At 42.7% G+C, this 11,752-nt stretch overlaps 3 protein-coding genes across 3 annotated transcripts; all 3 read left to right on the top strand.

The window, feature by feature from the left end:
• Positions 1-1,005: 1,005 nt before the first annotated feature.
• EAE98_002731 (uncharacterized protein) lies at positions 1,006-1,770 on the top strand (the record flags this gene model as incomplete). The annotated part of the gene is made up of 1 exon (XM_038950351.1): positions 1,006-1,770. One exon carries the CDS (start codon positions 1,006-1,008, stop codon positions 1,768-1,770), a length of 765 nt encoding a protein of 254 aa, XP_038812880.1.
• A 997-nt stretch (positions 1,771-2,767) lies between these two features.
• EAE98_002730 (uncharacterized protein) lies at positions 2,768-6,348 on the top strand. The gene is made up of 9 exons (XM_038950350.1): positions 2,768-3,069; positions 3,129-3,153; positions 3,209-3,226; positions 3,281-3,313; positions 3,391-3,497; positions 3,574-4,273; positions 4,333-5,012; positions 5,068-5,751; positions 5,802-6,348. Exons 1-9 carry the CDS (start codon positions 2,918-2,920, stop codon positions 5,824-5,826), a joined length of 2,424 nt encoding a protein of 807 aa, XP_038812879.1. The 5' UTR covers positions 2,768-2,917; the 3' UTR covers positions 5,827-6,348.
• A 1,650-nt stretch (positions 6,349-7,998) lies between these two features.
• EAE98_002729 (uncharacterized protein) lies at positions 7,999-9,399 on the top strand. Its single transcript, XM_038950349.1, has 3 exons — positions 7,999-8,554; positions 8,617-8,723; positions 8,835-9,399. Exons 1-3 carry the CDS (start codon positions 8,176-8,178, stop codon positions 9,072-9,074), a joined length of 726 nt encoding a protein of 241 aa, XP_038812878.1. The 5' UTR covers positions 7,999-8,175; the 3' UTR covers positions 9,075-9,399.
• The last annotated feature ends 2,353 nt before the right edge of the window (positions 9,400-11,752 follow it).

Here is an 11,752-nt window from a genome sequence, read left to right as displayed (position 1 = left end):
CTTGATCACCCAGAGAAGTATCTGTGGGAAAGATTCCTTTGCCTTCTCTTTGGATAAAAGGAACTTCTTCATTTGTCTGGATGAAAAATTTGAACAGTGATTTAGTATGGGGTCAGCACTAGATGGGCTGCGATATCATGTAGTAGAAAATCAATGCAAAGTCTGAGATGTTTAATCAACCGCACAAAATACCTCGAATAATCGAATCATGGTATTGAATTGAGCACGTGGAGATCGCCTTTTTCTCTCCACCTGGATGTGAGTAACAAAATCTGAGTGCATCCCATTTCCAGTCCAAATTTCATTCACGCGATGACTCGTCATGCCAGTTGTGATCACGTTCACCACAAGCAGCCTCCCTCAATCAGCAATTACTATTCGAATTGCAGAGGCTGGCTGCTTTCTGTAGCGATCTGCAAGACCCAGGACTTTTCACGTTGGCAAACGAATTCATCGGTGTTGGAAGGTTATGATCAAAAGTATGATGGTGAGAGATGATATAACTCGTAGTTGTTGTAATAAGATGGTAGCAGGTAGAATCTGAAAGGAAGCTCACCAGGAAAGTTGGATCAGCAAATGGTGTTAGCCGTGATCTCGGTCGGGATTTACCGACGCTATAATACGGGCATGTTCAGGCGACATGTATTCACGACTTAAGACCTCAACCATGAAAATGCTTCGTATCAACCTTGAGTTTCTCAAGTTCTGTTTCTCTAAATAACAGACTGGGTCATCAGGGGTTGACTTCGTCTGATAACGAACGAAGGTAATGATCATTTATCACGATACCGGTGGGAGCGACCTACCTTGGTCGTAATCACTGAATCAGACTCGATCATGATTTAGTCGCGTGAACTTTGTTTTTCTGTCTATCAACAAGAGGACATGATGGGACATGATGGGACATACAAATGCATATATATTCCCCTATGTCTCTGTACCCCTAATTCTCTTCTAATTCATCAAACTACGCAGTAAGTCCTTTATATTCAATCGACTTTCAATATGTCCGCAGAAAATACCCCTCTCTTATCTGAGCTCGCTCCTTCGCATCACCGCCATGCATCCACCTCATCTTCAGCATCGTTCTTTCCACCTGCTCTCCAGAAATTTCGTCTCGCAGTCGGCATCAATGTTCCTATAACCTCGCCTGCCAATTCTCCGCCCTCTGACTTCGAAAGTCTACGTGGAAATGCCTACGGTATTTACAAGTCCGTTCTTATTCAACAACGCAACTTCTCCTTGCAATATCATTTCATGGAAGGCGTATACTATATCTCTATACTCTCGCAGCTCTTTATCGGTGGTGTCCTCGCTTCCTTTGGCCAGCTATCCCAAGTATATCCGCAGGCAGTTCCTATACTGGGAGTTGCCAACACATGTTTAGCTGGAGTCCTAGGACTCCTGAAGAGTCAAGGATTGCCCGATCGATTACGCAAAGACGAGTTTGAGATGCGAAAAGTCCAAGACTTTATCGAGGAATGCGATGCCAGGCTGGCAATTGGATGGGGAGAGACAATCAGTGAATCAGAGGTGGATGGTCTGATTAAGGAAGTTTTTGATCATTATAGTGTTGCGAGGGACACCACGGAGATGAACAGACCGACCAATTACACATATCAGTCTGACGCAGATGGCAGTGGAAACGGAGGAGCGATGAACCTACAGCGCAAAGTGCGTTCTGAGTCGGCAAATCGTAGAAGTTCGATCGGAGGCAGACAGAGTAATATTTCGGTCGGTGGGAATGGGAAATCTTTGCAGATATATTAGTGTGCTCTGCGCCTTTGGCCCACGCTTTCACTTCCTCGCTACCCCTAACTTCTTTATCTATGGAGGAGTTTCAATACCCTACAGGCTATCAAGACAACCTGTAAATAACAATTAATTCAAATTACCCGTTCAGACTACATGAAGAGGCCTTGTTATAGAATTCTGCAACCTGGAAGTGAAATTAATGACCATTGCTATTGACCTCTGAACAAGAAACAGGACATGTCAATTTGACACCCAACTTGGGCTGTTCGAGTTGCATGTAAGATGTGAGGGAGTATTGCGGTTACAAGATTGAAATAAGGCTGATGTCACGCCTGCACGAGCAACGACACCGATCAAGTAGACTATCCGAAACAAAATATATGGAAATTGATCGCAGAGAAGGGGGGAAATGCCAACGAGAGCTATTTGGTGGTCAAAAATATTCAGTACAGGCGATTTGCATGAGATTGCAGACCTGTGAGCTATCTAATCTATGTTGCAATCTAGGCCGAATGATTGCTCTAGACTAGTAAACATCTGGAGCACCAGGAGCATGAGATTGCACTACTTGAATAGCTTATGGAATAACTCAACTGTATAGGGAGCTTTGAGCAGTTAATAGCTAGAGCTTCCATTGTTACTACTATTATCCAATCAATGCAAGCAGTATGAACATTACGAGGTTAAAGTTACTCGCACGGAATGCCAACATTGGAAACTCGAGCACTGAACCTTAGACAAAGCCATCAAGACAGTAGAACAATCCGATGTATTCTCATCCAGAGTGCAGTCCAAACGATCTCCATGACCACCAATCTTAGAGCCTCGGTGCCACGCGATATCTCACTGTGATTCTCATACTGTCATCCGTACATCGTCCAGGCTTGTGTCGCACTATTACTGCACTCCAAGAATTTCAGGGACATGGCATGCATGAAGTTACAAGTGCGGTATCGACCTTAGCTCTTCTTATTCCCACACCCCACACTAAAAACCCATCACCTAATAGCTAAATACGAGCCATTAGAAATCATTAATATCGGGAATCCCCATATTTTGGGGAGAGCCCAAATAATATTCGCATTCTCTCATTCGTCATGATCATGACTACATATCATGAGAATTTCTCAAACTTTGGTCTTCGAGAACGATCTCTTCAACGATGAATCCCTCGACTAGTCTCCAATTTGCTCCTGAACACCAACAACATTATTCTGAAGGGGACCACTTGGGACATCATGGTGCTTCAAATAACAAAACAGAAGATATGTCCACGAAGTCTACTTCCTTACCATGTCGTCGAACTTTTCGCAGGTAAGTGCTCCATGAATAGTGTTTTCTCCCTATGTAGAGTTTGCTAAATAGAAATGAAGACCTCGGGCAGGTAGAGCATGCGGGGTAAGTACCATCATCACTCTAGATGGCGGTCGATACTAATGCCATTCTTGAACAGATGTGCCATTCAAGAAGAGTATGAAATTTCACCTTGAATCATACTTTTACGTATATCATTGACGCGAACTAGGTGCGATGCGACGCAGGATCTCATGGAATCCCAGTGAGTATAAACCATTCACCAATTCCTTTCCTTTAAGTGCTTACTTCTTCATTATTACTAACTCCACGATTTTGTAGTGTACAAATTGTGAAGCATTCTTCTTGGACTGCAATATTCCCCCGCGAAAGAAGAACGTGAGCAGGGAAGGAACGACCGCCGGAAGAAGAAAGTCCGCCAGTTCATTGTCAGTACTCAGACCAAGATCTTGCTGAAATTCATCCCTCAAATTTTTGCTTTTGTATTCTTACACGAATATATAGAGTTAAGCAGCGCGATCATTCCAATGAGAACGGCGATGGAGAAGAGGAAAAGAATGACGATGATGAGCTTCCTCGGCCAGTCGCGTCAAATCACGATGATTTTGCCTCTCTGATTCTTCAAGCTGGTCACCATATCAAGCAGCAACCTGACAGTACCAAACAATACGTCAAATTAATAAGTCCACCAATTTCTTCATCGGCAATTGAAAATCCTGGAAAAGTAGCATACTTACAGGAAAAATCATCATTGGCAATGCTCATGAAGGATTATTATGGCACAACGGACGCTGTGCACTATCCTCTTCCGGAGGACGCTGCAAATCAACGCATGGCTACAAAAATGAACCCAGAAGAAATGGATATCCTTGCAAAGCGAGGTGCACTACATCTGCCTCCTCGAAATTTGTGTGAGGAATTGATTGATGCATATTTTAAATGGGTAGCTCCCGTCATTCCAATCATTAATAAATCGTGGTTCATGCAACGGTGGCACGACCTCGATAATCAGCCTCCCTTACTTCTAATGCAAGCAATCTTATTAGCTGGATCCAGAGTTTGCACTACATCCATGCTGTTGGATGCAAATGGTTCCCCCATTCCAGCAGCAACAATATTTTATAAAAGAGCAAAAGCGCTCTACGATGCTGATTATGAGGAAGACCGGGTCGTTATAGTTCAAGCACTTATTCTCTTAGGATGGGTACGTTCTTGGTTCCTTATGTCTGCATCATTGATTAGAATACTAATATTGCAAAATAGTACTGGGAAGAGCCAGGGGTGGTTACAAAAAATGTTTTTTATTGGAATGGGCTGGCAACTACTATCGCTCAAGGATTCGGAATGCACCGAAATCCCAGTGGCTCTCGTCTCAGTCCCGCAGACAAAAGGCTTTGGAAAAGGATCTGGTGGACTTTGTACACCAGAGATCGGTCCGTAGCTACCGCCCTTGGACGCCCAGCACATATCAATTTGGAAGATTCCGATTTAGAAATGATTCGGGAAGAAGATTTCGTTGACGATCACATGGGACCTGAGGATGAAATACAAGTGCAATTCTTTCTCCACTATGTGAAAATTTGCGAGATCATGGATGACATACTCTTTGAGCATTACTCTTTACAATCCAAGAAGCATGGCAATAATTCTCTCATCCTACAACAGTGCGATCAAGCTTTAAATGAATGGCTTCAGAATTGCCCCAGACAGATTCGATGGAATTCTTCGAATAACAACTTCTGGTCCTCGTATTTGTACTCTATATACCATACTACAAGGTGCCTCTTGTATCGTGCCTACTTGCCATCAGTCAAGTCATCATTTGAACTTCACGAGAAGCTTGATATTTCACAACACCCTGCTTTTCAATCTGCAGGCGCAATCACTTCAGTCGCTGAAAATATGATTGCACGCAACGAGTTGAGGCATGCTCCTCCATTTTTGTAAGGAAAAATGTCGCGTATACTGGGTATTTTATGGTTGCTAATGATGCTATAGAATATACTCTTTACTGTCTGCCCTGATCATGCATGTCTATGAACTACAAATCTATCTGCCATCAACAAATTCAGATGCTCGTAAAAGAATTTCAATTTGCATGTCTGCTCTGGACAAGCTCTCTGATGTATGGCTAGTCGCTAAGATGGTTAGAGGTCTTTTCGAGACGATTTTGAAGGCAGCAGGATTTGCAAATTACACTCTTGAGGGTACCAAACGTTTCAAGAAAATTGGTGAACATACAGTGCCTGTGTTTAGCTTCATTGAAGAGCCATTGTCAGCATCACAATCAGCGAGAGAGCCCAAGAAAGACAGTCTTCCACTTACGCACTCTCTGTTGGCACACCAAAAAGCAACTCTGAATTTCGTATCAGGAAAGGGTGCAAGTATTTCAAATGAGGGTCGGACATTCAATGGTAACAACGACTGTGTTTCGCCCGCGAGCATACCGTCTGCGCCACCAGCTGAGCATCAATCTACTCCATCAATACATGGGGGTGAATATTTCCCCTCTGATGATTTGTGGCTTACTACCTCAATAACCAATCCAAACCAGGAAACAGTTCAATATCAAGACCCTAATTATCCTGGCAGCATGAATTACATATCTCCAGATCAGATGGCATACTGGATACAGCCGGACTTTCAACAAATGATTCCTTCGACTCTAGATGTCGCAGACTGGTAAGTTTCTGCCGTCTGTATTAAGAGAGCAATTACTGACACATGAGCAGGTTCGATTATTTTGGCATGCGATGAAGTGCTTCCAAGTGTACTTCTTGACTTATTTTGATACCTCAAGATATGAAATCCAGTGAAACTATTTTTTGTCGCTTTTAGTATGATCCTATGAATCAGGGCTTCTGGTACATCCAGAATTCTAGATATAGACGACTTGACTGGTATATACGATCTGAATCGATTCCGTACAGTCGACCTCAAATATCAAAGGAGAGGTCGTCATCTATCAAAAGGTTGCAAGAACATATTCGGTTAGCGGCCAATGGCGCAGTCAAATTCCACATCGAGCTAAACAGGGCTAACCGAAACGGTAAAAAGCTGCGATTGGCTGGCTAAACAGGTTTTATATCTTGACCTACTAGATATTCGTCCTTATTGGAGCGTATTCAGCCCTCGCCCTCCAGTATCTAGCACCTACCATTCTAATTGGTGGCACAACAGCGAGCGAAAAAGCTTCTTCTGGCTTTCCCCAGATTTGCGCAATGTATCTACCATCTCGACCCATCAATAAGTCATGTTTAGCTTCCTCTGGCTTGATATTCGCAAGGGTTTTCGGATCTACTTTTGAATTCTACCGGTTAGAATAAATGCAATCTCATTGGAAAATTCGCGACGTTTGGTAGCGGCTGAAGGACAATGGTCAAAGGTGTTAAATTTTGTGTATGGGTCGGGGAAGGCTGCACACATGACGCAAATTCAGGTCGCTATTTTTTGATGTTTAGTCCCTAGGAAAGAGACAGCAGAGTTGTAATGAGTTGCATGCCGAGCATCCAGATTTACAAATGATCAAATCTCAACCTTCATGAGTGGGAAACAAAATCATGACTGCGGAAAAAGTCTTGAGAACCCATGATCTGGATCATATACCTTAGTAGAATTCACGGTATACCTCGGTGGATTGGGCTTTCATTCAAGCAAATTAATTTTCGGAGTATCATGTCTACTTACAATTTGCGTCCAGCCCTATCATTCTAGTCTAGTCTATCAGATCCCGTATTGTGGGGAAAGCCGCATGTGAGATGCTGCAACTCCTGTGAACCAATCACTTACATGATCACTCAACCTGTGTAGCACCATCTGATGTTCTACGTTAATGTTCATTTGATTTCCCTTATATGGCAAAAACACCTCGGCATGACATTGCAGAGTGGTTAGATGTTTCATACTGTGCTCAGATAATTGCATAAAGTCATCATTGTATATGCTTCTTTTAATTCCATCATGGAAACTCTCGTTAAAGATGCGATTGGCTCAGGGATCCTGTTTCAAGAAACAATTTACTCCACTTGCTTTCAGATCAAGAAATTTTTGGAAACCCAACGATGGATCATAGCTCAGACCAGACAAAACCCCATTTATATGAGATGAAAGGGGTGATGTTATTTTGAGAAACTGCAATCTATGATCCCAATTCATCTTTGAACCTTACCCGTGGATCATGATCTACATGCAAGTGTCATGGCGTGGCGGCAATCATAGTGGAAAATTGTGGGGAAACCTTGTCATAATGACATTGACTAATGTGAAAAAGACGTCTTGGTTTTGGATTTTTTTGCGAAATTCATCCTCCTTCTTGGTGTTCTTCGGATTGTTTCTCTCAAGTATATGATGTATCTCTTGAAGAACAAAGCGCCGAGGTATTTTTATGTTCTTCAATGCAATGTCAACAAAGCCTTGATTGACAGTTCAGATGATGAACGTAAAGAGGGGCGAGTACAGTTGTTACATTTCATTGGAATGATATTGGAAATCGAAGATTGGATGAGAATACCCCGCATTCTTGGCTTATATCGGCTTGCATCCACGAGGTGTAGACATGGAGCACTAACTCCCGGCATTGCAGACTCTAAGAACACCTCGGGGCGACATCAGGACAGTGACATAGCAATTTTGTGTATCTGCTCCTGCTAGAAGTCATATATACATACTTTTAGTAGGAAACAAAACAATGTGGTGGAGTATCTGGTACCCACTTGGTACAATGGGCGAACGTCTCTTTGCAAAAGGAATATTTAGCGGGAAGACCCGCTTTTTACCCCTTCATATATTCTAGACGAATACCTCGGGAATTTCAAGCCAGCAAGTGATGAGTTTGTTTTTCTCCCTCGTCTAGTTGTTAGCTTAGTGTTTTGGGTAAGAATTGTTGATGTAATGTGAGCCAAGTTAATGGGATGAGGCTGGCGAAACATACCAAGGAAGTGTAACTGTATATGAACATTGAATATCCTCTGATTTTTTGTATATCAGTTTCATCTCATCTCATCTCATCTCATCCCATCTGATTCTGTATTTCTCATCCTCACTGTGACTTCCTTCCCAAACACACGCAGCATAATCCAGCTCCTCGCCCACAACACACCACTCAAAATGCACTCACCACTCGCACTACTCTCCCTCCTCTCCATCTTCTCCAATTCTCTCATCCACGCAAACCCTCTCCCTCTTCCCATCCCCGTACCCGAAACCTCCGCCGCAAACGCAACCGCAGCCTGCACCGACATCCGCATCATCACCGCGCGCGCATCCACCGAAACGCCCGGCGAAGGCATCATCGGATCCCTCGCTTCAGCCATCCAACTCGCGACCAGCAAATCCGTCACGCGAACTTCGGTTTCCTATCCGGCGGTGCTGGCGCCTTATGCACCCAGTGTTGCAAGTGGTGTTGCGGCTATGAAGGCGGATATCATTGCGGCGGTTGATGCGTGTCCGTCGCAGAAAATTGTTCTCTTGGGATATTCGCAGGGTGGTGAGTTTCTTCTGCTTTATTTCTTGTTTATTTTGCACTGCTGATGTGTCATAAATTTACAGCGGAATGTATCAGTGATACGCTTGGAGGTGGAGGCGGCGGAACATTGGGGACGAAAACGCCGGCGATTGACTCCGCGTATGGTTCGCATGTTAAAGCTGCTGTTATGGTATAAACCTTTCTCTTCTATTCCATCCTCTTCTACTTCTCTTTCTAGCCGATGTTCTTCGTCTATAGTTTACATCCCTATCACATGATATCTGACAATCTTCTCGAATAGATGGGTGATCCTCGCTACATGGTCAACCAACAATCTTTCCACGTAGGAACCTGTTTCCAAAACGGACTCTTTCCCCGCTCGAGCGATCAATCGCTCACAGCCTATTCGAGTATCGTGAAATCGTACTGCGATTTTGGAGATCCGTTTTGTTGCTCGGGATTGGATACTTTGGCTCATTTGACGTATGTGACGAAGTATCAGTCGTTGGCTTTGTCGTTTGTTTTGGGGAAGATTGCTTAGGGTAGAGAGGGAAATTGAGGATAGGAATTATGGGGAGGAGTATGGAATGGGGGAAAGTAACCGGTGGAGAGAGGAAGTTGGGTAGGCTGGGGTGGAAGAAAATGATGAAGTACGTCTCCTGGGTGATGGTGCGGTTTATGCTTCGTTTGGATATATATATATATTTTTCTCTTCTTTGTATCTAACTTTTTTTATGATGATGAAATTGGACTAGGGGGAGTGGCATTCAACATGCTAGTTATGAAATCTTTCTTCCATCTTTGGTTCTTTCGAATCCGATGCGTGTGCCTCTGTGAGAATACATACCATATTGGTGATACTCCCGAAGTCATGCATCCATGTACTAATAAGATGCCATCCACTCACTTGTGATGTTTAGAGCTGGTATATCTCGAGATTGCTGTATCAAAGCCACGGAATGGTAGGTGTACAATTTCACTTCCAGAGGGAATTGAAACAACATCCAATGAAAGATTCAAATCTAGAGTTCAATTTCGCAATATCTATTTCCATCGCTGTTCAAATGAAACTTGTCCCGCAAAAAAAATTGTATATCATCCTTCGAAACCCTACAAGATCTATGCTCTATCTCCAACCAAAATCATGAATTTGCAAAACCATCCTGGATTTCTCCCAATGGGAACACACCCAGCAGAATGAAGTACAAGATTTTGATGAAGGGCCTGTCAAATACATCATAATTTTTAATTTTTAAAATATTACATTTAACGTCGAAAATAAAGGGTTTCCCATGGAAATTCGTTCACCGGAAGAAACTAAGAGGAGATAATGAAGAAGGACCACCAGAATCGGGATCATGGATCTAGAGCTACTATTCTTGCGTTTCTCTCGACTGTTCTCTCTGGAAAAGATTAATCGTCTGCCTATATGATTTAACCCTATAAAAGAAAGAGTCGAGCGTTCAAGGTGGAAAGCACAAGGGATCTACAAGTAAGCGTCATGATCATTTCAGTCACGGTAAGTAGTCTATCATAACTTACCATCGATTCCAATCCGTACCAAGCTTTTTACAGGGGGCACTATAAATGAAGCCATTCCTGACAATAAACAAAAACTTCTGCCTCTCCATATCCACAACTAAATCATCCAACCATCCGGGGCCCGAGCCTAAGGTTTCCTCTTCGGCATCTGAATACTCACTTTTTTCCCTGCCTATTTGTCGTTCAGATCCTTTAATATGGCGAACATTTCTGAATTCAATGAATCCCCATGCCTTTCTGCCTATACAACCGCAGTGTACCTCAAGCCGAACCGTACCAATACCAATGGCTCCTTCACCCGCTGCATTGAACCTATTGTCGGGGGAGATGGTTTGGTATTTGAGGAAATCGAATTGCATGAGTGTGGAATGGAATTTTTTATCGGGAACAAATGTACAGTGTGTGAGACGATCTGGTATCATGGGTTTACTGGGTTTGCTTCCCATGACGAAGACTGTGAGAAGTTGACGGATAGACTTCTTAGTGGGATTTTGTGAGTTAGAATGTCTCGAAACAGCTGTCTGGAATCACAAAATGGATAGCGGAAGGACTTCTTGATTCGTTCGATTGTTGTTGAATACCCTTTTAAGGAGGTAGCTTAGCCGCCAAAACATGTAACTTGAAATAAAAGAATGACTTTACCGCTTTATCAAACTTTAAGATAATAATTCCAGTGTAAATACTAATAGGTAGTGATCAGGAGAAAGAAGCAGAAGCACTGAATCGTGGTGTTGTGTGTCAAAATTGGAAGAAGAGGAAGGGACAGAGACGAAAGGGGGATGCTTTTTAATGATTAAAATTCTCGCTTGTCACTTTGATGGCTAGTGAATGAATTAAACAAAAACAAATGAGAAGATGATTTGCAAGATGAGCGGCGTTTCTTAGATGGCTATTAATCCCCAGATTCGACGACCACATTTATTGTAATTTGCATCATCAAATTCTTCTTAAACTACCTAACAGAGCAATATCCCGAGTATCTGGTTTGACTTCTCGCTCAAGATGAATTGCTTCAGTTTTGTTTTGATCAACTTCGTTGTTAAGTTGATTTCTACACATTAACAGCATAGCTAAATAGGCAGACAGGAAAGAAGTGGTGCCCATCTACCGACAAGGGTTCATGGTAGAATTGCCTCAATATGCTCCTGAGTGATTCGAGACTTGAAACATTATACAATTTCTCATCTCATTATAACACCAAAGAAGACAAGATGTCAGTCTTCAGTCTCTACCCTCTGGTCTCAACTTGTAGACCACTTCAAGCGGAAACTTGATGATTGCCAGACAACCAAGTCCCAGATTGACTCCTCCGAATAAGAAGCATCATTAAATTCAAGCTTCACATATCTCATGCTCGATGCAGAGAATAATAATAACAATCAACCTGCTTAGCACCTCCCTCGCCAACTGTTTTCTAGTTCCGAAATATATTTACAGAAGCTGTGAATACATGAGCATGAAAATGGGTATTGATTAGTGAGTGATGAGCCTAGAGCTTGATTATTGTAGAATACGCCATCACGGGTTCCTTTAACCTTTCTCCTAGCTTTCTATACAAGTCTTCATTTTAATATCAACCCATGGGCATTCATTTACTTTGCCGAATACGGGATTATATACACTTGTGTACCTAGGTATTGTAACACTTCAATCAAAGCAATCAATATCAGTGACTAC

The sequence above is a fragment of the Botrytis deweyae genome (assembly GCF_014898535.1).
Source record: "Botrytis deweyae strain B1 chromosome Unknown BDEW_005, whole genome shotgun sequence".
NCBI lineage: Eukaryota > Fungi > Ascomycota > Leotiomycetes > Helotiales > Sclerotiniaceae > Botrytis > Botrytis deweyae.
This window is presented reverse-complemented; position numbering and strand designations above follow the sequence as displayed.